The 27155-nt window shown below is 36.3% G+C and overlaps 2 protein-coding genes across 2 annotated transcripts in view; one reads left to right on the top strand and one right to left on the bottom strand.

The window, feature by feature from the left end:
- Positions 1–899: 899 nt before the first annotated feature.
- Positions 900–27155, top strand: part of LOC116178372 (tachykinins) — a 55798-nt gene continuing 29542 nt past the window's right edge. Inside the window, exons 1-2 of the mRNA XM_031497852.1 lie at positions 900–1004; positions 3518–3539. The gene's annotated coding sequence lies outside the window, so the exon portion shown is untranslated. The remainder of the gene's footprint in view (positions 1005–3517; positions 3540–27155) is intronic.
- On the bottom strand, positions 8971–10724 carry LOC116179496 (uncharacterized protein F54H12.2-like). Its single transcript, XM_031499292.1, has 2 exons — positions 10358–10724; positions 8971–10139 (listed from the first exon to the last, which is right to left on the bottom strand). The coding sequence occupies exons 1-2, from the start codon at positions 10722–10724 to the stop codon at positions 8971–8973; spliced, it is 1536 nt and encodes a 511-aa protein (XP_031355152.1).

Genomic DNA, 27155 nt, shown 5'->3' with positions numbered 1-27155 from the left:
AAATTCAGTGGAACGACTCTGTTTAGATTTTTCAAAAATTTTCCGTCCTATATCCTTAATAAATGAGTTATTTATTAATGAATTATTTAGACTAGTACTAGAATCAATGGTATTAAAGAATCCATTTCTTGATTTGTTTAAAATTCGATTATTATAAAATCATGGCCAACTACTAAAAAGAAAATGCGAAAAAAATGGCATCAATTCCGAGATCAATTCAATGAAATGGGAATAAATCAGAAACTGTTAAAGATAGCTATAGGAACATGTATAGTCAAAATATGCCAATTTCGATTCTCTATCTCATGGAATAGTAAGAACATGCTTATTCCATTAAAAAAACTGAGTTTTTAGACTTTGAAGTTTCTTAAATGTTGATCTCCATAGGTGCGGTCGTACGCAACTTTTTTTTAAGTACACTCAAAGAAAGCCCTATACATTCTCTATGCACTGATAAAAATTGATTGCCATGACTACAACCGTTTTCTAGTAATCAATTATCAAGGTACCATCTGCATCCGCCATTTTTTTCTTAAAGTCAAAATAACTTAAAAACCATAAATGGTAGATATCGACATATGGGTATCAAAAGAACTGAAATTTCACGTAGAATCCAAAAATGCAATAAAAAATAGGGGTTGCCATTTAAAATAACGAAGTTACTATCTACTTCCGGTGTTTCCGGAAGTGCGGCCATTTTGAAAATATTTTACATCGATTCGGCCTTCAGAGTAAACCCTAAGTACAAATTTTCAAAAACCTACCTATTTTACTTTTCCAGAAACTTTTAACTAAAGCTCCCAAAAAAACACCCTGTATAAATACAATGTTATTACTATACCTACTTATTTTTTTTCCAGGGTTTTGTCGGCTATCTACGATCTCCTGTAGCAGAATGTGTACAGATGAAGGACAGGCGTTACAGGGAACCCCCGAAGCGACATATCCCGACAGAAAACTCATATGAAAACTTTATAAAGAAGCAGAATTCTAAGTACTTAATCGTATGTAATCTACTTTTATTTTCATGATTTAAATACATTCTTTAAACGAATATTTGTTTACTAAACACCCCCCCCCTCCCCTTCTTCAAATCAATATCCTTTTTCATTTGCCTCGGTAGTGAATACTTCTTAAACAATTCTCTGGTTATCAGGAATTTTTCGGTAATTCGACCCATTCATTAGTGTCAAATGTGGTACATACCTATTTGGATCTTGAAAAGTTGTTCTATTTTCCATTAATAATGTTAGAAACCACTCCTTTCAAAATACCAGTAACGAAGCAAGAAACAAGCTTGAATTACCTACATTTTACAAAAAAATTTCTTGCAAGAAACGTTTCTGGCATTCATTCGACTCAGGAAGCCCATCCGGTGGTTTACGTTTATACATTTTCAATGTAAATCTACAACGGAAATCTGTAAAGCGGCGATGTATTCCAAAATTGTATTGTTTTGTTTGTGATTCATTTATGTGAAAGTTTATTTAGCCTCCATTCGACAGGTAAATCAATAATCGTTGTTCGTTCATTTAAAATTGAAAAATAATGTCAACAGCTGGAGACAAGTAACGGAAACTCTTTACAAATCTTACGAACTGCACACGTCTATCCAAAGAAAAATGAAAAGCCCTACACGAAAAATTGTTCACCTAGGTAACTGGTACAACTGGTTACAACAACACTTTTCATAGTGTCAGTATGTAAACGATTCTCATGAGTGAATATTACAACTAAATAGGTACCTATAGTTATTTAGCCAATAAGTGCGTTAATAAGGGCGATTGACAATTGAGACTGAAATTGAAATTAATCAGACGAGAATCGCCAATTAACACACGAAATGAATTTCAATACAATATTTTTGAAAAATAAAATCAAAATGAAACTTATTTTCTAATTTCTGGTACCTAAATTAAAACGCAATCTACACTACATAAGGGCGCAATAGTCGCCTACCATTTCCTCGACGCGACGATTTCGTTTTCCTATATAAAAATCCTCGGACCAATTTAATAACGGAATTTCATCTGCGAGACCATCTGTAGCAGCATGCATCTAGATCCGCACCGGCCGGTCCCTTCATTACTGTATCGTTGCCATGAGGGTAGCTCTCTTAAGATATTTTAGCGTATTTTCCTCAAAGTGAAAAATCGCTATTGGCTGCACTTTGACGTCCGTCCGTCTGTCCGTCACACGTACTCCTAACCCACTGAACCCATTTTGGCGATATATGACTCATTTGAAAGGGCTTGGTCCAAGGATTCCGTGCATACCCATATTTTTTGGTTTAACGCATGTGCAATGCCAACTTTTTTATTTATGAAGATATTTAAATGAAACTTTATATGTAAACTCTACGAATATAAGTAAAATTAACGACATTTTCAAAATGTTGTTTTGCGCATGCGCAATTCCAACTTTCTTATTTATGAAGGCATTTAAATGAAATTTTATACATAGGCATTTGGCATAAAGACAAATCTAACACCAGTTTTAAAATTTGGTTTTGCGCATGCGCAATGGTAACTATATATCTTATTTTTATGAAAGCAGTTAAACGAAATATCATATATAGGCACCTTGAATGAAACTAGAATACCGGTTTCAAAATTACTGTTAACGCATTTAATTTATGAAGGTATTCAATGATATGGGCTATCCGACTACGTATACTTAAAAAAAAGGATCAAACGCATGGAATCATGATACTTAGTATCACGGAAAGGAATATATGGCTATAGTAGGCAACAAAGGATTAGACGCGACAAATGTCGAGGAGCTGTTGTTACAGTTCTGAAACTGTTACCGCCCTAAGAATAAGAAATTTGAACTCTTTTTAGTGCATTTTTGAACGAAGTTTGGTGAGCTATTGCAGCCACTTTCTCTGTCCGTCTGTCTGTCGGTCCGTCCGTCTCTTCGTCCGTAGGAGGCCTTTACTAGAACTACTAGGTACAGTCTTAAATATATTTAGTCCTTTTTGAATTTTGAATTCGGTAGCTTATAGTTGTGGCACCTGAGTCAAAAGAAATCTTGACGATTAATGTGCGCATGCGCAAGATATTATTAGTGTTGTTCGAATTTGTTGTAATTGTATCATATTTTCTGTGTTTCTTATTTCGAAATAAATACCATTTTCCTGAACATCTCTTCAATATTGATCAAAAGTACGTTGGGTGTACTTATGGTGGGCAGTATAAAAAGAAAAAGCAAAACACACTTTGCTTTACTTTATTGGCTTAAATATCTCTACCTGTGTAGAATCATTATTTACTAGAGGTGGTTACATTTTCAGTATGATTGAGGATTGAAGTAATTAGCTGCGGGTGTTGTGCTTCTTTTAATCTGTTTGTTTTACGCCAAATGAATGGCACCTGTTTTAACTCTTATTGCTACTGATGCCTTAGGCAATTTAATAAGAAATTTTCAAAGATCAACATTTATCAAATCTCTAATAATTTAATTAATCTCGAACTGTTCATAGAATTTCATTTAACGATTACTCTTTTTGTTTCAGGCTTCATCCTTCGACCTCTCCGGTGAGTACCTTTCCTGTTGGTTGCGGGAATTTTTTTCAGCAAAATATATACATGAAAAGGTGGTACACGTTGGCGGACCTCGTATATTTTGTGGGTTTCTCCCAACGAAATTTTGTAGGTACCTACTTAAAAAGTTCGAAATAATTCACAAGAATTATATAAGAGTCACGTTTCCGTTCTTTCATTTTCGAACACCTCGGGAAGATATGCCGTTGAATAAAAATCATCAGATGAAAATATTTCTACAAGACAAATTCAAATAATTATACGGAATATTAATGGAATTTAAAGGCGGTATTTGTGCCGTACATTTAAATTCGTAGTTCTGATGGAAATGTGATTTTAATTTTTCTCTCAATTTATGCAACTGCGCGAATTTCCGCAAGACGAAATTTCGATCTGTTGGGTCGCCAATGATGTTTTAAAATTAAAAACTTTCCATCATTTGAAATCATAAAAATGTAGGTAATTTACCTATAAACCCTTATTTTGGCAGCGGATCGATTTATAGTTATTTATTTATTTAGAAGGTAGATAATGCAGAGCTACTCAAAAATTATAGGCTCAATTGTAATCTGGTGAAATTATCATAAGGGTAAGGCTAGTGATTGCATGACGTTATGAATAGACGAAAAATAAGCGTAATTGCTTTGGGGATATCGATATCTGTAACATATGAAGCAAATTTACGGCACCTTAAAAAATTCAGCTCCATCATTCAATAATGTAACTTTTATTTTATTTTAATTTAAAACACATTTCACAAATAATTTCAACACTAACAATAATCGCATCAGTAAATAAAAAATCTGTTCTAACTTGAAAGAGTTGTTAGAAGTTAATACACTATGCATTCCCTCTTTGAATATAGCGATACAAATCTTTTGTTTTAATAATAATTTTGAACGGCTGTCGTATGTTTTAAGTTTAATTAACCAATAGATTCAATGGATGATATAGCTTCTTCCAACCATGGTCCTAGTTTCGACAGCAAAGGGAACGAATAATAATAAGTAATTATCGTTGACGAAGTCCTTATGTTTAGATTTCTTTTAGCAGTTTGTTTCGCAATTGTACCAGCTTCTTTACGAAGCGCGGATTGCATATATGTTGGTGAAAGAGTGTCTGGAACTGTAGCATCCCACATCGTGATTTTCCCTTTACTCCACGGAATTAGATTTGAACCGTCCTGCTCTATTATACGAGTAAAACGTGAATCATTTCTTTACTAATATTTTTCAACAATTTTTTTTCGACTGCTGCAAATGTGTCAACCCCATACCCCAATAGCGAGTGTACCTATGTTGAAACAACGTTTATCAATAATGTTGAGAAACTATACAAAATTACCTCTGAGTATAGGTTATAGAAAAAATAATTATGGCTAGTGAATTTATTCATCTTGTGGACACATTTTTCAAAAATCCGAAGTAAGTTATGTGTTCTATAATCTGTTCACCCAACAGATGCAGTTAAGCCACTCACAATAAATGTTGGCCAATGTAACGACAGACCCGTTTCACAGTCATAAAATTATAAAAACCGGGAAATTTAAAATCGCATGTCACATTGTACGACTAAGTTATAAAGTGTTATGTTTTGAATATTGACCTTTCAACACACAGCAGTACATATAGTTTTAAATTGTTTATTAAGTTCAAAAGGACTATTTTGTTCGTATAAATGAAATTAACGACAAATTGAGGCAAGGCAAGCAAATACAAAACGCAATGACAGGTTTGACGTTAAGGATGTCAATTCAGATACGGCAATTATAATTGGAAGCAAATAGTTGCGTGTGTTACAGGTTTTGAAAATTCGGCCAATTAAAAATGTTCATTTAAATTTGCCGAAAATTTTTTGGGAGGAGCTTAACTGCATCTGTTGGGTGAACATAATATAGTCGATGCGGTTAGGGACTACAACTACCCGTTGATAGTTTAACCGCGTGTGTAAAAAGATAATTCGTGAAAAAGAGATCACTTATTGACAAATTTCTATTAATTTCAAACACACACTTGATTACACTAGAGATGCATCTTTCTTCATTATGTATTTTCGATAAAAATTTTAAATATTTCAAAAATAGCGAATGTCCCAAATATTGACCTACTGCAGGGGTCGGCAATCTGGGGCTCGCGAGCCGCATGCGGCTCTTTTGATATAAAGTTGCGGCTCTCCGTATTTATCTAAAGAAATTACTTCATTTGTTCGAAATTCGCTTTTTTAATTAATCTTATTTGTTTACCAAATCAAAAGTACACTTGCAGCAAATAATTATCTAATTTGTGACACCTGTTTACCTTTACTTTCTTGTATTCTTTTGTTTTTTTATTATAGCAGCCTACTCCGATGTATAAACACGTAATTAATTAATGAGTAGGTACTTTTGTGAAAAATATTGAATAACATAAAAACTGCGGGGTTTAAGCACAGGGCACCCCTTATAAATATTGAAGAGAACGCAAAAGACAATCGAATAGCGAAATAAAACAGTAGTAGTTCCATTTGAAAAAGAATAGTTATAGCAGTTTGAACAAATGGCATTGAAACAAGTAAAAATATGCAGGATGTTCTATTTAAAAAGATCAGTTATTTATTGACATCGTAAAAATGGGACACCCTGTACATGCAAAAACAATTTCTGTAGATCCGCAACCACCAATATTTTTTACCAGGTATCAGCTATGTAGGAAAAACCGACGCATTGTTGCAGGACCCTGTATATAGCCAAATACTATAATATTAAATCAAAATTTTTTTGTGGCTCTTTCAAAACTGGGAAATTTTATAAGTTGTAATTTTTGGCTCTTCTGTTTCAATAGATTGCCGACCCCTGACCTACTGGAATTTATGATGTAAACGTCTTTGGGTAGGTATTTGAGGCACGCTGAAAACTTGTCCAATACTTCTCCAATCATACCCAAACACAGAATTGCAGACCTGGCTGAGGAATAGCAGGCACTTTGCCAGGCGCCTTCAAAGTTTGAAAAAATAATGTACCCTTGAAATCAGGAGTGTCTGTGGCCCTGCGTCATTGATTTGTGAATCATTTTAAGACATACGCTAAAACGTTGTAACAACTATCAAATTTGCGAAATCGATAAAAAAACTTGAGTAGAATGCCGACACTTACCCCCACCACTTTCTGTGACGTCACGGAGACCTTGGGTTTTTCCCAAGGTCGTGGCCTTGGGTTTTTCCCAAGGTCGTGGCTTTGGGTTTTTCCCAAGGTCGTGGCTTTGGGTTTTCCCAAGGTCGTGGCCTTGGGTTTTTCCCAAGGTCGTGGCTTTGGGTTTTCCCAAGGTCGTGACCTTGGGTTTTCCCAAGGTCGTGACCTTGGGTTTCCCCAAGGTCGTGGTTTTGGGTTTTTCCCAATGTCGTGGCTTTGGGTTTTCCCAAGGTCGTAGTCTTGGGGTTTTTCCCAAGATCATGGTTTTGAGGTTTTTCCAAGATCGTGACTTTGGTACAGGATCATGGTCTTGGATCCTGGGGCAGGGTTGTGATTATGGATTCTGGATCAAGGTCGTGGTCTTGGATGCTGAGTTGAGATTGTGTGATTTGGATTCTGGGATTTGAGTTTGGACTAAAATTGTGCTCTGGGATTTTCCTAGCGAATTTAAAAGAGAGAGGTGTAGAGAAAAATAAGAGATGCTGTATTACAAACCTAATCTAAGTACATACTCTTAGAAAATGGTAATCCATACATTTCAAATTTTACAAAGAAGAAGAAGAGGAAAAAGCAAAGCGAGAAGCAAGCAAAACAAGAAAATATTTGTGTACTTACTTTTTCTTAGTTTTTGTTTGAAAATCCTTGTTTTTCCAAGTTTATCCACACACACACACACACCCTCCCTAACACATAAGAAAGAGAGAGATGCACAGATTAGCACTGTATAATTACGTAAACTGCAGTAGATTATGCGAGTCTAATAAAACTTGTAACAATACGTTAGGTGATGTTAATGAGTCGGTAGTCAAATACTAACTGAAATTAGAGCGTACATTTCTTATTTGGGTATTTCCCGAGGCCATTGCAATGGGTTTCCTCAAGTCATGGCCTTGGACTATGAACTTGTCGTAGCATTGGGTTTTTCCCAAGGTCATGGTCTTGGACTTTGACCTCCCCAAGGTCATGGTCTTGGACTTTGACCTCGAGTTTTTCCAAGGTCGTGGTCTTGGACTTTGACCTCGAGTTTTTCCAGGGTCGTGGTCACGTAGTCGACCGCTATGCTTTAAACCATATTTATGAACCTCACTCAAAAGGGATACTTTTTTATAAAAAATCAACCGATCTTTAAACGATTTTAACTTGTCTTTATTAGTATCAACCCTTAAATGTAAACAAATTTATATTACAAAACGTAGCAGTATACAATAAACGGATGATGTCGTCGTTAGACTTTAAGTTATCATTAAACATGTTTACAAAATCGCTAGTGGCAACATTATTCATTTTAAAAACTAAGTACATCAAGCAATATTGGCCACAAAAAGTCGAAAGGGGATGTTGTAACATTTTATAGTTACATGTAAAACGTCTAGAGTTGGCTTTCAAAAATTTTAAATGAAGGCCACATGGAGACCTTCCGAAGGAATCAAAGAATTCGCCAATTCCATCTTTATCGATGTAGATAGCGTTCCAATGTTGACCAGGTCTGGTGGAAACATCTGTATTGACTATAAGTCCATATGGACGACGAATAAATTTTGGTAATTTATCAGCTGCAAAAACACCAGGCCTTACAGAATCCTGTATGTGATTCAGGGCTCGTTGAAGTTCTAGGGAATTCATCGGTGGAGCTAATTTGGGTCCATTCGTATAGCATTAAAGCGTTTTCTTGCGAGCACATTAAAGTTTCACTGTTATGATTCAAGCACCTAATGCCTCCAAATTCTTTCTTCAGCTTCTTTAAAGAAGGGCATCCGCAATCCTCTGCATTTATTATAGGTTTGTTTAGGAAATTTAGAATGTACTGCTTCTCTAGTCCTTTAACATAGATCTTGCTAAATGGCTGTAGCAGGGTACGTAGTTCCTCTTCAAAATTTTCATATCGAATGTGACCGGAGGTCCACTTTAAGCCATGATAATAATCCTCTAAATATCGAATCTCTTTTTTCATAGTTGCAGTAATACTATAATTTTGAGGGGGTTTTATTAACAGAGTTGTGCATTTCGGACCCTCCGAGGAAACAATCGAAATTTCTTTGGGTATAAACTCATTAAGAGCACCTCGGAAACCTTGCATATCGACGTATGCATCCATTGCAGAAAACATTTAAACTGGCTAAGGACTCGTATAAACTGATCTTTTATTTATTATTATTAGTGAAATCATACGTAGGATATCAGCTTAATTTATTTTTCTGCTTTTCGAACTTATTGATGTGCGTAAGACTATGCAATGTACGCAATTTTGAGATTTCTCTTTTAACTGTTGAAATCTGCGTTAACATTTCGGTGTTTATCGATTTCAATGACATTGTCGAACTCCGCATATACCAAGCAGTTTACTGTTTCAGTTAACGCATCTTGAAATCCAACTTCGATGCGCAATGAACCATTCCTAACTAAATTCCAATGTGTTGTGGCGTTAGCGGATAAATCAGGTGTCAGGTCAAAGGTAGTTAAACAGTAGCCGTGAGGGTAATCTAAACGCGATATGTTATTTCCTTCATTCAAAAAATGAATACCCGTCCCCGAAAATAAAGTATGATATGCCCGTACGTATAATCCTGCCCGTGTGAAATCAGGTTGCAACGGCTTTGAAGGAATTTGCTGTCCGTCGATGTACAGGGACATGTAATTAATCTTGTAGTTTTGGAAATTGAAAGGGTTAGACGCGTAATCGCCATTAAACGCTTTATTGGATACAAAACCGATTATGCAACGTTTTGGCAACTGTCCAAGGAAGACGTTATCTAAAGATTTACGCTGTATTCCGGTTGGTATTGTTAACACTTTTACATCGGTTCGAGTAATAGGATATTTTGCGGCGGACGTTTCTAATGCTTTAGTGTGAGCGAGAAGAATTGTAGGATTTATCTTCATTCTTCGTACCAGCAAATTGGCATCGACAATTTTTACTTTATAAGTTGCACCTGCACCAGCCATTAAGTTAAACGAATCTCTGGATCTCACAAATTTAACTTTCATTTCAACACCGTTTATGAGAAATTTTTCTTGGTTAAACAAATCGGCATGGACATGTCCAATCATCTCTATCATGTTACTCTCGGCTGCTGCGGCTTGACGTATAGTGAAACCTACGTTATCTGCTGTTAATGTGTCCATTTTTTTTGGTGTATCGTTGTGCCACAATGAACACCCCAGATGTGATGTTTTGGCTTCCAAACCATAATTTAGCAAAGTTTCAATATATGCACGATACGCATATGTGTTATTAGGTGGCGACACCAATTTCTGATTTAAACATATCTCCACCTGGCTATACAGCGTGTGTAACCAATTGTTGGCTGGACCTACAACATCTCCAACACCCAATATTGAATCATCTTGTTTTACAATTCTTGCCGTGATATAGAGCATAGTGTGACTTAAATCCAAATAATCATTCCCGCTTCCGGGGATTACGAATTCTATCGGAGCATCATCGGTTAACGAGGATAAAGGTTTGTAAAAAACCCATTCGCCACTTTCAATACTTGTTTGAGTAGCTGGCAGTGCGAACAAATCCAGCTCTGATTTTATGCACTCACAAGACTGCGCGTGAAGGAATGCCATGTTTATTGCTTTGAAAATATGTCACTAAATTTGGGCTTTGTAGGTTTTTTAATTCTTGATGTAGTTTTCTTACGACTTGCAATTTTAAACTGATCAAGTTTGGGTATGTGAGGTGTTTTATAACCAGATCCTTGCATCAATGTATCAATTTTTTCATCGGCTTTGCGTTTTAGATTTCTTCCTGCTTCGTGAATTCGATCTTGAAACGCTTCCTTGATAGGCTTATCCTCGATTATATCGCCTAGTACATTCGTACCGGTTCGTAAAGCTTCTTTCCCAACTGCACGCATTCCGGATTTAAACAATGGTAAAATACTACGAAACACTCCACCTAACCAGCTCCCTATCCCATGACCTCTTTGATACGGTGACCCCCTATAAATCGTACCAATGCCAGTACCGGCTTGATTTACGTAGTACTGTTGGTATGGACACCCCATTTCTTAAAATGTAGCTTCAAGCTCAATGTTCCAAACTCGAATGGCATTGATTGTCCAGTATCAGTCCTTATGTTTATTTCAATATTTTCAAATTCTTTTATCATCACAGGTATATAGTGCGTTGGGGAGAACACAACATCCTTATGACAGCCGTAATTGTAATTTTCAGCAGTTATATTAACTATTCGCATTAGTGGAGATACAACGTTCCCCACGATTTGTGGTTCTACAATATCGCAATAGATGAACATTTGTGAGGGCAATCCAAATGCTGGCGGGATGGGGTGGCACTGGATCTTGAACAATGTTTTGTTCGGGACGAAATCCCAATTGTAAAGCAAGACGCTCTGAAAAACCCAGTATCGAGAGTGTTTCTGTCTTAATTTGAACTGATACACGTTTAGTAAGAGTGTAATACTCTAAAGTCACCAATCTTCCTATAATCTCATGCTTATTCATTTCTCTAACTACATCCTCGACAGTATCGTAGTTCCCTGATGCAAAACGAATTACATGCCAGCCGTTAGCGTGATACGTTATTTGCTCGGAGTCATCACGAAAAAAGTCCGCCGCGTTTTTTAACACTCTTTTTGCAGATAAATCTTCCGGAGGTGTTACTCTATAATATATTAAATTATCGATCTCACTTATTGACGCGAACGAACACGGGTACTGAATTTCCGAAACACCAACGCACCACCGCCCATTTAATCTTATACGTTTTGGTAGCTGTGTTACAAAGTTTGACGTCGTATTGCTGGGGAAGTATTCCATGGAACTATTGCTCAATAAGGTTGCATAAAATTCCTCCGTCATATCTTTTTTAGTTCTGATGCAGATATCCAAGAATTGAATTTTTCACTATATCCTTTCCACTTGACCAAATACTTTTTGTTTTTCCCACGACCTTTCTCTTCTAAGATTTTATCAATTTTAAACACTGTATTCTCATCAAGTGTAACAACTTGCAGCTCTTCTTCGTAAAAAGTTCCCTCTATATCTTCACCATTCAAATCTACTATTCTATAAACTGGAGGTCGACGATTTATAACTTTGACGATTTTAAACACTTCTTGACTGAAATTGCTCTCATAGCCCTTCTCAAAATGATGCTTGCTTCTGGCTATTCTCACGTGTTGTCCCACCTTATATTTAGGTTGAGCCTCTTTACCAAATCCCTTCGCATACAGATTCTGCCAAACGATTAAAATGTTTTCATCTGTCACCTCAATCGGTGCCATCTTGATTGCAGAATGATAACTCTTGTTATACGCAGACACAAGATCTTGTAGAACGTCCACATATCTATACGTATTACTATATGTAAACCATCGCCACATTCTGGACTTTAAACTCCGATTCCATCTCTCAACGACGGCCGCTTTTACATCAGGATTATGAGTTACATAGTAATTTATTTCATGCTTTCTAAAGAATTTTTGAACATCACCGGCAATAAACTCTTTCCCTTTATCGGTTTGTATATTATCCGGTGTATTACCACACTCGTTAAAGATTGATGCAAATGCTTCAATTATGGAAGATGCTGTTTTCTGCTTGAGGGGTCTTGCCCACGCTTTTTTACTGAATACGTCTATGACTGTTAATATGTAATTGTAACCGTCATTAAACTTAGTTAAAGTTCTCATATCACATAGGTCGGCTTGAAAGAGCTCAAACATATTATTGACAATGTACTTGTTTCGGGCAAATTTCTTTTTAACAGGTTTGTGCATAGTGTAAGCCTCTTGTTTCTGCAGCCATGTCTTGATATCTTCAGCGGGGTATTTGTTCTTTATTTCTGCTAGCAAGGACGATGCTCCAGCGAAACCTGCGGGATGGGCCGGATCGTAATATATGATATCCATCCTTAAAGTTCAAATGCTTCCCACAGAGATTCAGAGATATTGAGAGGTTTAGTTCTTTTTCGGCGTTTTTGGGGTGGTTGTTGTTGTGGTAAAATTAATTCGGAATCGGCATCGTAATCGGTAAAGCTTCTATCTCGATTTATATTAAGTTTTACCGTGCTGGTACGGTGAGGCGGGGTATTCCGTCTTCTCACGTTGCCCACGAATTCTTGAGGTACATTGATTTCTTTAACATAAGCCGCAAACTTCTCCCAACCTTCGGGGTTTGATGTCTTCCTCGGTCTTATTGTATCATGGACCAGATCGATAATATTCGACGAAGGAATAACCTCACCTTTTATTGTGACAATTCCTTTGTTATCCCAGCCGATGTTACTTGAGGCCGTGAGCATCCGTAAAAATCCTTCGGCTTTCTTCTTAAAAGTTTGCGGTATTGTGGTTAATATGTCAACCTCCGATATACCCTCTGGCCTTGAATCAATTGAGATGCTTACTGGCTTCCGCATCTGGTCAGCAAAATGTAAATATTTCTGTAGAACTTGATTATACTGCTGCCACTTATCATGATCAGACAAATTCGACTTTAAGATTTGCATCATTTCATCATCTATCCGTGATAAAACATCTTCTTTCCTATTCTCATTTGCTTTAAGCCGCTGTATAACTTCTTGAGGCACGAGTAACATTTTCTTTCCGTGCTCCATAATTATTATTATTTAAACAAACTTCCGAGTATACCACCAAGTAATGGTCCTAATATAAATGGCAGGAACGCTCCTCCGCTTTGCACCAAGATCTGTTTTTTCTTTCTTATTGTTTCGTGAGGCTTTACCATACGTCTCAAGATAGTCTTATGACGACTGAGACTTCGTTTCTGATTATCAGTCAGTTCAGCTTTACCTTTTAAAGTATTGTAAATGCATTCACATATGCAATGAATTTGATCATCATCCAAACATTTTATTAAGGCTTGACGCTCCTTAGGCCCCAATTTTGCGAGAGCACGCAGCAACTCTGCGTGTTTAGTCAGCTTTGCAGACATTATAAATTAATAATGCCTAATTTATCAAGATTTAAACCTTTAATACCCTTTTTTGGGGTATATACTACACACGCGCCGTCTTCTTCGAAAATCGACGTTCTGTATCGGAATACATCCGGTGTACTTTGTTTTAAATCGAATAATAAATACCCATGTGGTTTAGATGTGGCATCATTATATGCTTCCTCTAAAAACTTTGAATTTTCAGGTAAAATTTGTCGAGTTAAATGCTTAATTTGTGCACGATCACGAGGATTTTTAAATAGAATTATGTAATGAGTGTTTAAAGAAATATCTCTCTGGCCTTTTCCTTGATGGAATATGTTTTGGGTTAAGAAAAATACACTAAGATTTCGGTGATGACAACCTTTTGTAAAAATGTCTACCATGGACCCATTTGATTCACGCATTAGATCATCTATGATCACCAGTGTTGGTTTTAAACCATCGAAATTAGACATGTCAGGTAGTCCCTGATGAAACTCAATACCCTTTAAATCGTCGTACAATTCCTGCCATTCAGCGTAATGCCATACTATTCTTTCAAACACTACGTTGCAGATGTTTCCTACATTTTTAAGAAAATTTACAACAAAATAACTCTTTCCAGATCCGCTTGGTCCACTTACGATTGCACTAAAGGGGTGATAAATCTTATTCTCCATTGTAAATTCGTCGAAGTATGCAAACAAACTGAATAAAATAGACCACGACCTTGGAAAAACTCGAGGTCAAAGTCCAAGACCATGACCTTGGGGAGGTCAAAGTCCAAGACCATGACCTTGGGAAAAACCCAATGCTACGACAAGTTCATAGTCCAAGGCCATGACTTGAGGAAACCCATTGCAATGGCCTCGGGAAATACCCAAATAAGAAATGTACGCTCTAATTTCAGTTAGTATTTGACTACCGACTCGTTAACATCACCTAACGTATTGTTACAAGTTTTATTAGCCTCGCATAATCTACTGCAGTTTACGTAATTATACAGTGCTAATCTGTGCATCTCTCTCTTTCTTATGTGTTAGGGAGGGTGTGTGTGTGTGTGTGGATAAACTTGGAAAAAACAAGGATTTTCAAACAAAAACTAAGAAAAAGTAAGTACACAAATATTTTCTTGTTTTGCTTGCTTCTCGCTTTGCTTTTTCCTCTTCTTCTTCTTTGTAAAATTTGAAATGTATGGATTACCATTTTCTAAGAGTATGTACTTAGATTAGGTTTGTAATACAGCATCTCTTATTTTTCTCTACACCTCTCTCTTTTAAATTCGCTAGGAAAATCCCAGAGCACAATTTTAGTCCAAACTCAAATCCCAGAATCCAAATCACACAATCTCAACTCAGCATCCAAGACCACGACCTTGATCCAGAATCCATAATCACAACCCTGCCCCAGGATCCAAGACCATGATCCTGTACCAAAGTCACGATCTTGGAAAAACCTCAAAACCATGATCTTGGGAAAAACCCCAAGACTACGACCTTGGGAAAACCCAAAGCCACGACATTGGGAAAAACCCAAAACCACGACCTTGGGAAAACCCAAGGTCACGACCTTGGGAAAACCCAAGGTCACGACCTTGGGAAAACCCAAAGCCACGACCTTGGGAAAAACCCAAAGCCACGACCTTGGGAAAAACCCAAAGCCACGACCTTGGGAAAAACCCAAAGCCACGACCTTGGGAAAAACCCAAGGCCACGACCTTGGGAAAAACCCAAGGTCTCCGTGACGTCACAGAAAGTGGTGGGGGTAAGTGTCGGCATTCTACTAACTTGTCTGAAATTGATTCACAAATCAATGACGCAGAGCCAAGGCACTCCTGTTTTGAAGTGTATACTGGCCGCAATAAATACATGAACACCTAGTGTACTGTGATCACTTTTGACGAATTTTATGAATCAATATCAGGACATATGCAGACATATACGCTAAAACCCGAAATCACTAGGAAGAAGAAAGTAAAATACGCATAAACTTAAAACTGAAAAGGATTTGACCCCTGACCACGACATCAAAGTGTTAATTTTACTAACAGTGGAAAACCCATCGCATCCATATCCATTGCAATTGATCACATTTATATGCAAATTACACCCATTTTCAACGTGTCACAAAACTTACGTATAAATTTTACGATCCGAATATCAACTCGTCAATTTACCTTGAACACGCAATGTAAAAAAGTACACGCAGAAGCCGTATAAGAGCACTTAAACAGGCTTAAAAAGTAACAAGTTAAAAAGTAATCGTAAACGATTTACATAAAGCGCATTTCCACTTGCATTCATTTCCCATTTGTAAGATGCAACTTCTGTTAAAATCGTAAAAATCCGCCCACAAATATGAAAGATAGCGTTGCGCATGGGCAATCCATTGTTGACGTGCTACTTCAATTTCAGTTTATGCCAAGAATTTCATTTCAATTCTTTTCTAAATAAGAAAGTTGGAACTGCGCATGCGCAAACCTAAATTTTAAAACTAATGTTAGATTTTCCTTTGTTCCAAGCGTATCAAATTTCACTTAAATAGTTCCATAGATAAAAAAGTTGGCACGGCGCATGCGCAAAATAAAATTTTGAAACTGGCGCTAGATTTTCCTTTATTCAAAGTGCCTATGTATCACATTTCATTTAAATTCTTCCATAAATAAAAAAGTTGGCACTGCGCATGCGCAAAACCAAATTTTGAAATTGGCGTTTGATTTTTCCTTTATTCGAAGTGCTTATGTATCAAATTTCGTTTAAATTCTTCCATAAATAAAAAAGTTGGCACTGCGCATGCGCAAAACCAAATTTTGAAATTGGCATTTGATTTTCCTTTATTCCAAGTGCCTATGTATCAAATTTCATTCAAATACTTTTATAAGTAAAAAAGTTTGCAATTCGGTTTATAAATGGTGGAGATGCGAAAAGGGCACTGTGAATTTTGAATCGATTCGATCCAACTTTTGGCATTGCGTATTATATGGCTAAATCTATGCCCATATTGAATTTCATGCAATTCAGTTCATAACTAACGGAGATGTAAAAGCGATCGAACATTTTTAAACAAAGTTATCGTTCACACGGACAGATAGATGGACAGACAGACAAAGGAACAGACGGACAGACCAACAGGCAGACGACAGATAGCAATGCAAAATTATAAACAATCTCTAGGATCGTTAATAAACGGCAAAAGTGTAAAATTATGGAACATGTAAAAAACGGTTTTTTGTTTTTTTTTACAATAACTTTTTTTGTAAGCGGTACAGAAAAAAATCCTTCCTTGGTACAAGACTCGACACCATAACGAACCAAATAGCGAAAAAAGTAGAACAATAGCTCTTAAGATAAAAAAACTAGTAGCGTCGCAAAGTTAGCGGACGGACGGACGGACGGACGGACGGACAAAGTGGCCACAATAGCGCATTTTTTTTTATTTTTGTGGAAATGCGCTAAAAAGGCGACAGTATGTAGCGATAATCAACGGCGTGCTTGCAAATCCCCAAAGCCTAAGATTACCTAAACGTAGACATTCAAAGGTTAAAAACGTTTAATCGCTAATTTGTGATTAAAAAAAAGGGGGGAGGGAGAAACATAAATGTGCCATTTCAGTAAACGGTATGCGCACTTAAATCTCCACTCAATTAGTTTGACTACCATCTCTTCATTATTAACTGATTTCCCCAAGCCGGCCTATAAATTTTCTGGAAGTAATTACATAATCAGAGACGCTCCCCAATAATTCCTTTTTAATTGCATCGTATTACAAAGGTAGGAGAAAATACGCGAGCGATTTGCTTTTACTGTTAACTGCTATTTACATTGTTGCATCTTGAAAGGGGGTAGTGGCGAGATTAAACTTCAAAGAAAATCCTAGCACAACGTGTATTTCAGAATAAAAATGCATTAATTATTAATTTTGCATCGATTGATTTTGATTAATTAGGAAAAACCGAATATGAAATATATATGAGATGGTTTCCGCTCCCAAACAAATGTAATATTCATTTTTCAACGTACAATTGGTAACTTATCCAGATGTATGTACCTACATGTAATTCGTCGTTGAAATTTAGCCCACGGACCTAATTCGATTTTACATTATATTTAATATTTACTGAAACATAAATTAATCAATTAATTTTCCATTGTTGTTAGGCTACCTCTGACCTCAGGACTGTCATTATGAAAAAAATGGGCCAAAATATACACTACTTGCTTTAGAATAGTTTGGCCAGTAAATTGCCAAAAAGTACATTATCTTCTAAGGTCGTACTCCTTATTTTCTCTACAGTTATAGTTGGTCTAGTTTTGACAGATGCCTCTGTACCTAATACTCATGCCTGTAGTCTTCTATGTCTATTACAGATCTATAAAGTAAACTGCAGACGCCATTTTTATTTATATGGTTGTTAAACACTCTAATTTATATAATTTGATTTACGATAACAATTGAAAAAGGAATTACTTAAGGCGAACTCATTAAACGGATTAATCATCGTAATTTTATAACTCTGCTATTAATAGTAAGGTAGTAACGTATATTAAGGGCATCGTAGTGTACATCATAAGTAGGAATTAAAATCGAAGCGCACTTGCACGTCGTTCAACATTTTTCTCGACATTTTTTCTAAACTTCAAATAAATAGAGGCGTCACGAAGCAACTAAAAAATAGACACCTGTCAAATTAAAAGTTGAAGTTAGACCTGCAATAAAGAGAAGTTATGAAAGGGAAAACTTGGTAAAGAGAAAAAAGCTGGTTGCTTAATAATTAGTTTAAGGAACCCCCTTGCTCTGCATATTAACTAAACATGAACTTGATTGTCTACCTATTATGAATAAATCGATGGGAACTCCACTGAACGCATAATATTTGTGGTTATATTTGTGGCCATCACTTCAAGAACAATCACTGCTGGCGGTTCACCTGACGCGATATTCGAGGAAAGAATGGAGATGATTCGAACAATTACAAACGTCATTCTTATAGGTAGGTATGTATATTTGCGTTAGTCATGTTATTCACTTTATTAGCAAAAATCACGACTTTAAAAATAGCGACCAAGTAGGTACTTCGCATGATCATATATCGGCGGGTATTTCGACAACAAAAGTTAACTTTCAGTGCCTACACTCGAAGTAGTCCTTTAATCTTGGATTACAAAGTTTAAAAAGTTGCTTTAGAAAACGGAGACGTACCAGGGTATTTCAATTGAAACTTACCTACTAAAGCAGCTCTACATTTCACATTTTTACCGAATTTTCCAACTCATGTTATTATTATGGCTATTATTGCCACTTTCTCCGTCCGTCTGCCCGTCAGTCCGTCCTAGGCCTTAACTACGCCTACAGTTTTCAAGATATTTAGTTCGTTCTTTTTGCAGTCGGTATAGCTCTGACACCATAGGCGCGCATATGCCTTTTGGAAAGTACTGATCAATGCATTGAAAATGCGCGAAAGTTACTTGTCTTTACCTGGGGGCGAAAACCTTTTTTAATTTTCATCTAAGACTCCAATTTAAGGGGTTTAAAACAAAAGCTAGATCAAGTTACAGTACAGGCAACATAGCGCAATGAATTTCTTATAGCAGTTTTTAGCGCGGTGCCGGCGATGCCATAGACTACAAATACGCCCATTTGCTTCAAATGAATTCTGATGACATTTGGCATCGTTGGGGACCATCAAAATCATTTGAATCTAATGTAGATTGTAGATTCAAATAGTCTGTTGCCTGTACATCAAATAAGTATGTAATAGACTATACGCACTCGTCATATGGGGCGACTACATTTCACACATTCCGTTCTGGACATAAGAGACTTTTCAGATGGTCTACATTCGACGTCCGGCTTGTTGGGTCAAATTATATCAGTTTTAATAAGGATATAGTATTCAGTTCTTAGCTCATCATGAAATGGAAAATTCTGATCGCGTATAGTTTTTTTCAATGACCAACAGCTTTAAATCCGTTCGGAATTGGTAGTAAAAAAAGATATTAACTAATGCAAAATTTAGCCATTGCCAATTTCAATGTTAACCCGTCGGGACCGGGCATTAGGCCGCCAGACACTGGGACGCAAACATTGGGATGCGGACATTAGGACGCAGATACGTAGTTTCATCCCTTGTTGCACTTAAAATAAAGCAAGGAGCCATCAAATTCGCGTTTTTCTCGAAAATCTGGAAAACGCCACGACGAGAAAAGTGTTTATGCAATAAATAATTAGACGATAGTAGTAAAAATCGATTTCGACTACCCAGAGAAAATAAATCAAAATATAAGTTTTTTTACTACTATCGTCTAATTATTTATTGCATCAACGTAAACTTATAAAAATGGACCAATACATCAAACACAAAAGTGTTTATATTGAAAAGTGCGTAATTCCTTGCTTCTATAAAAATCATTAGGTATTTGGGGAGATATTTAAAAACATCATCTAAAAAAACGGAAAGAGTTCCCTAAAGAAAATCTTTTTTAGTTTTTAAATATCTGCCAGGCTAACCAATTTAAACCCAAAAATCAAAAACGTCAATTATGTTATTTTTCGCCATATTTAGGAAAGGAGAGGAAAGGATGTAATAGTTATTTATATAACAAGAGCGCGAAGTTCAATTTCGCGCATTGAGACTGAAGGTATTTTGACGAGGCGAAGCCGAGTTAAAATATCAGTCAAATGCGCGAAATAACTTCGCGCTAGTGTTATATACAATATTTTTTCTACAACTGAACCGATTGTTAATTAAATTTGCTGTTTAAGTTCAACTTTGTCACGTGCGCGAAATACTTTTTTTCACTGTTGACGATTTCGCGCACGTTGTCAATAGCAACCTTACCTATTAATTAACCGTTTAAAAATCTAGTACTTCGCGTTTCGAAATCCGTCAGAAAATGACACGTTTTTTTGACAGTTGTAGAAAAATTTTGTTTTTTGATTTTATTTAGGCATAACTTGATGATCATTTCCCAACTCTCTATCTATGCTAATGAGCGAGATCTCTGTACTTAATACCCAGATTATAAAGAGAGTAGCCCTCACGTTATGAAACCAGTATAGGATTTGTCGCTTTTTGTAGCAGACATAGGTAGAAATTAAACTTTGGTCTTTATATCAAGTATACTGGGTTATTCTCCTAGACGTATCTAAATTTGTTACTACTTTCTTTCATCTAAAAGCTTTAGACTTGATGCTAACAAACTACGATATCGAACATTATACCGGAAGTAAAAGATTTGCTTTATAAACGTGGAAATTGATACAGTTCGTGAAAATGGAAAAAGAGCAAAGTTTGTAGAAACTCGTTAAGAGTTCGTTGTTCTTACGTTCCTCGATAAATACGCGGTCGCTTAACTCGCCCCCTCGATATATCGACTCGTGTATTTTACGTTTTCGACGACTAATTTGGATTTCCAATTAGATTGGCAAATGCAAATGTTGCCGTGTTAAGTCGGCGGTGTTACTTCTCATTCGTGTATGCAAACAGACTTCCTGGATTACGTTCCAGACCGGTATGCCCTTTCGGTTTGCGTTGCAGAAACTCACTTACTACCGAAGCTAATTCGTTTCAGCACCGAATCTGGGGGCTTGATTTTATAACGACATAGGTTCTTGACTTTGAATGAGGAAGGCGCACAAAGTTTAACTTGTCTTATCCCAGGTCCTTTCCATCTAGCTCCGTAACGTGTATTCGTGTTCGTTTCTCCGTATTTTATTCAGAATCCTCAGATCCTAGGTTTATCTTGTAGTCCGTCCGTCCGTTCGTGTGCACTATAACTCTTTTTAAAAGTGGTCGATAAGGTAGGACGTTATCAAGATATCAGGAAGATATGGCTCAGCAGGAACAAAAGTTATAGGACTTCGAGTGAATCGGCAATAGGAAAAACTATGGGCTCAATATAATAGAAATCGACATTATCAATCCCTAGGTCATGTGTCGAATTCAAACTTTTGCTAGATTATTCCCTATGACCTTTAGATATGTAATAATTCAATATTAATCTTCTCTACGATTTAGGTCAAACGTTTTAGAGCAAAATGTACACAAAATTGTTCTTTACACACATATTGGGGGTTGTAAAAACTTTCAATTGCATTAAACGCGTTATCTTGATGTCGACAGAGTATACATGACATGCACATTGGTAACCGCGTCTGTTTGTTTCAAAAATGTTACTTTCTTTTTCTGAGGTCACATGTATTTAGATCAAAACATGGCAAAATCGTTATTCTTGCACCGAGATCGTTAGGAAAAAGACCAAGATCATTATCTCAATGCCTGAGACATAAATTTAATCCATTTTTGTTGATCGCATAATATGTATTTTGCAAGGTTACAAATCGTCGTTAAAAAAGTAATTGTCACACTCAGGATCCTTCGATATTCCGTTTATCGATTTATTAAGAAACAAAATTGAGCAAACTCCCAGAAGAAATACGAGTAACAACAATAATAATTGAAATCTTTGCTCCATCTTCGAAACCTATCATGTTTGCTGCGTTGCACCGCTTCCTTTGGTCTCGGATACATATGGTGCTTGCTTATAGCAGGGCAAACAGCAGTCGAGGTGGCAGCCATCTCTTTACCCTACTTTCGGGTTTCTCTGTTTTTAGGTAATACTTCCGCCAGATTTCTGGCTAAAACGTTGGCTTACAGTTCCAATACTCCACTGACTAAGAATACTAGAGTCGTAAATGTGGTACGACGATTCTCACGTGCAGTCAGATATTTTCGGTTCTTCTCCTCCTTCGCAGTTATGATGATAGATAAGACAATGCCAATGCCACCTACTGCATAGCAAAGTGGATTTTTGCCACAAGCATCTCTGACATCAAAATCAATCATTTCTATGTATATGCATTTTCTTTAAACGTATCACCGCCTTCTCAGTTATTCACTGGCATGAACGAATCTTAAAAGAAAGTCAGACCAATGCTTTGCCGTTACTCCAATAGGTCCTCTTCCTTCGTGCAGTTTTCTAGCTACTTTCTGTACATGATCAACCGTAACATCAAAAATGAACAGAGGAGGCATATCTGGAAACATCATCAGGCAAAACAAAAACGCTAAAATATTCCCTGTTTCATCAATGGGGGTTTACAGTATAGTTGAATTCCGCAGTTCTAATTTAATAAGCGTGTACCTGAAACCATAAAACATTTTTTTGGACAGTAAAAGTTTATTTAAAAACAGAGGCTGATTAGCAAAAAAATAATGAACATGTGCGGTTTTAAAGGTTTATTCAAAACGATATGATTGTGGCGGGCTTGTGACGTAATAAGCCCGACCAATCAGCTCCTAGAACCATTCAAATGACATAACGACTTGGCAATATTGCAGGAGAATGGCATTTATAACTTGCGTCATCTGTCACAGGCACTTGTCACTTTCGTGCTAGATGCAGTTAAACATCCCTCTCAAAACATCAAATGTGACAAACGTCAGACCCTCGCGTAAGGTTGCCAGCTCACTTCTACGTGATTGGTTGTAGGTTTGTGACGTATTTAGTCTGAAGCGTTTCAAATTCAGACTAAAAACACAGTTTTTCAATAATTTATTTTGGGTTTATTTTACTCCCAAATAAAAATTGAAGACACACGGGTCTTTTTATTTTTAATGTACTTTGTGGATCAGAAATAAAAAATGAAGGCGGGATGACCCCATTGTTGTGTGTTGTGTTTGTTCTATATATACTCGTGCGTTTTTCTGAAAACCAAGATACCTATAAGTTTCATCCTCTTCCATGGAATTTATAAAATTACCCTGTTCGAGCTCATAATCTAAAAGTTTGCTGATGATGAGGGTTTTCATCGACGTAATAATGGAAGTTGTGGTGGTTGAATGCACTATTTTAATAGAACGCCGATTCATCGGTAAATAACACGCACATAAGATAGGGGATAGTGTACATACGTGACTTATTTAAAATTTTCATTTCATTTCATTAAATTAAAAATTATCCACCCTTCGAAAATGCATGGAGCACATGATGATGCGCACCTCAGACGTCGAGACAGCAATATTGTTGGGTACAATTTGTATGCCAGTGCATTAGTCAAAAATCTTTCGAGATGAATAAACAATCGACATTAATGAAGATGTGTCGCGGAATTATTTCAATTTCCTAGCAGACCATGATAAAAAGCTGTACATACAACCCAACAGTACGCTAGTACGTAGGTAATCCACGTTTAAATTATAAAAAAAGTATACGTTTCAAAAGTATGTACTCAGGAAAATAACAATACAAGTATACCATTTAATGGCATTTATACGTATATACGCTGAATTTAATATACCTACGTCTGCGAAAATATTTCTGAAAGCGATCGAACCGACCAACGTAATTTCCAATTATAATTGTGAATAAATTGGAGATTGGTGAATGTACTTTAACACAATGAATCTAATTAGGTTTCGAGGTATTCATCACGGAAACTGTCATAATACGTAATATGTAATTACGAAAGGAAATTTATCCGACATAGATACATAGATACCTGCCCCTCGGTCCCTCTATTCTACACGTTTGATTATCCTCAAGCAAGTTTTAATAGAGTATCTATAGCATTAGACGAACTGATTATAAAAAATATTGCAATGTGTCTACAATAACAGCTAACTTCAATACAAAAAAGACAACTCAATTTGTATTCATTAACGGAAGGAAATCTAACTTTATGTTACGATCAACCGTTTAACGCTAACTCGCTATTAGAATTGTAAATGAAGTTGTTTTCTGTGCGATAAACTATAAGATGAATCTTGTTTAAAAATGCCATATGTTTGATTGCAGGCGCTTCTTATCTAACTAAAACAGATGTTTTCGTCGTGAACTAAAGGAACCGCGTTTTAATAACAACTTAATGCAGTCTAACGTCTTCGACCCAACAAAACCACTCAATTGCGATGTTATATGGATTAAACGCATGTGTATAAGCTTGCTGAATGGGTCCACTATATTTGGGACATGGTGTAGATATAATACACCATGATTTGGGATAATACAGGTAGGCGAGCGCACCTTTTCACAAGAATCTTGTCAAGCACTTGTGAGAAACAGAATGATTATGTGTTTTCGCTGTATACCAATCTAAGACAAACGTGGTTTGCAAAAATAACTTCAAGTAAAAAGCGGAAATAAGACAATTAGCAATTACTCCATAGAATTTGTCTTCGAGCAGTCAATTTAAACCCACATTCTTGGGGAAATACACCGAGTCACCCCGACACATATTATATACTACCATGTAAAAATAGATATGATTTTGTAGCTTCTATGCATATGCTCATAACTACCCCTTTCTGACAGTCATCTTTCAATAAATCTAATATGCATAATAATGTTACTGCTAACTGATTCCTAAAAGTCACCTCAAATGTTGCTCAAATCCTAATTAGCCTTACGCCGAGAGAAAATAGAATTTCTGCCGCAACGCAATTTGCTTTCGAATGCACCAAAGTAATTACTATCCTAATTGCACAAAAACTTATCAATTCCTTAGTTTTGAATTACTATCGGAGTAAGTAGGTACTAGGTATACTCTAGATAACATCTAACGTTTATAGTTTGTGGTGCCTGGATATTACTTATTTTTATTCTGTACAGTACATTTGCTTCCGCTAACAGAATATCGCAGAACTCTGGAATATAATAACAGCAATAAAAGCTTTTGTGCTTAAAATATTAACTCGAACATCTTACATCAGAGGAGAAATTATGAAAGAATGTTTCTCCATTAGACCTAATTTATTGAATATCGGGTGTGTACATATTTGAAACTGCCTAATATTCTCACTCAAAGGAGCCCTTATTCGGTACAAATTTATTCCTTCACTTTGTACACATCCAACTTTTAACCATAACATAATTACGAAACTTTCCACAATTTGCATCAGGCTTTGAAGTTAAGAGTGTCCTTGTGTGCCAAATTAAAGTAACAATATCATAATTGCTTTATGCAAAAAGTTGTCCGGATGGACTGCTATAATTTTACTTCCAAAATTACATACCTATTCAGATTTCTTTTCTCTTGTTAGTACGAAACTGTATAACTTTTTGATATAAAAATCAAGTTAACTTTATAAATTACGGTTTTATGGAAAGTCGAAAAAAAATGTTTTAGCAAGTAGATGCAGATAGATTACACGAACATCTAGCAAAGCAATTGATATGGTACTGTGATAACCCTCATACCTACAGCTTGTGATAGCATTATGTGGTTACGACATTAAGTTTGCCATTTTTAGTTTTTCATTTTCGTCGTTCATTAAATATGTTTTCCGTGTTTAGTGCGTTTCAATCAAATTGAAGAAAAAGGTGCTGTTTTCCACGTTTTATTCGCCTTTTCATCCGGCGCCCGTCTATGTTTATCGTAAAACCAAGCAGAAACGCTGGAGGGTATTGTAATTAGAACGCGAGGAGTTTTGCTTTTGCAATTGTGAGTGAACTAGAAAAAAGAACTTATTGACTTCCGGTCCTTTATTTGTAAGTGCTAAGTAATCCGATTAACATAAGAATGGCCGTGTATTAGAATATTATTAAGCTTACGGGCGGCGATGCGAAAACGTTCCCATCACCGTAACGCGTAGAACTAATCCTATAATAGGTATCCAATCGATTATGGTTTACTCTATAGTAACGTTTAAAATTTACTAGGGTAAATGAGACGCCTAGACGGTTTAGTCATCATAGAAACTACGAAGTTTTGCCCAGTAAGTAGATAGTCATTATTACTAATTATACAGCATTTTCGGGAAAATCTTGTAAAATGCTATACATTACCTACTCGACGTTTTACTTATAAATATATCTGTGATTTTAACTTTTTCTTTCTACAACGCATAGTTTGAAATAGTATCAACAGTAAGCCCAAGCCTAACAAATAGAGCTTCAAAGTTTTTGTTACGTGTGATTTTAAAGGCACGGTGTATAATTGGGAAATATGGTTACAACCAGTACCAGATGATCAGATCTTTCAGAACGTGAAACGATATGTGATTCAAGATCATCAAAGAGTAGGATTGATGTACCTTATCCTAGTAGTATAGGGGAGCTATAGGTTGAAATCCACTCAACGAAAATGATCAAAATTTTAACCACTTTGGCCTCTCCGAGTATGCTAAAATCGACCGTCTGCCGCCTCAGATCATGTTACTTACATTTGATAACCGCAAAAAACAATTCTTAATCGGGTTTCACGAACTTTCTACGGATACCAATAGGATACAGTTGGATGAATAAAGCTGATTTTTTACAGACTAAGGACTGGCCGGGATGTGACCGATAATGTGGATCGGCCTTAAAGATAGTAGGTCCGTTTCTCAAATATAGCATTTTCACATTTTACGCTTAACAATTTTTCATTCGTTGCCTAGATGGAAATAACGTTATATGTATTCATTTAGTCTAACAGATTAATTCCCTTGACGGTACGTGTATTCTTTTTGTAATTGGTATCACGTTGAAAAGCCGCCATGTTAACGAAGATTAATATTGATTGTTGTTGGACAGCATTCAATGTGCGTCCTCTCAC

This window comes from Photinus pyralis, unplaced genomic scaffold, assembly GCF_008802855.1.
Source record: "Photinus pyralis isolate 1611_PpyrPB1 unplaced genomic scaffold, Ppyr1.3 Ppyr1.4_LG8, whole genome shotgun sequence".
NCBI classification, from domain to species: Eukaryota; Metazoa; Arthropoda; class Insecta; order Coleoptera; family Lampyridae; genus Photinus; species Photinus pyralis.
This window is presented reverse-complemented; position numbering and strand designations above follow the sequence as displayed.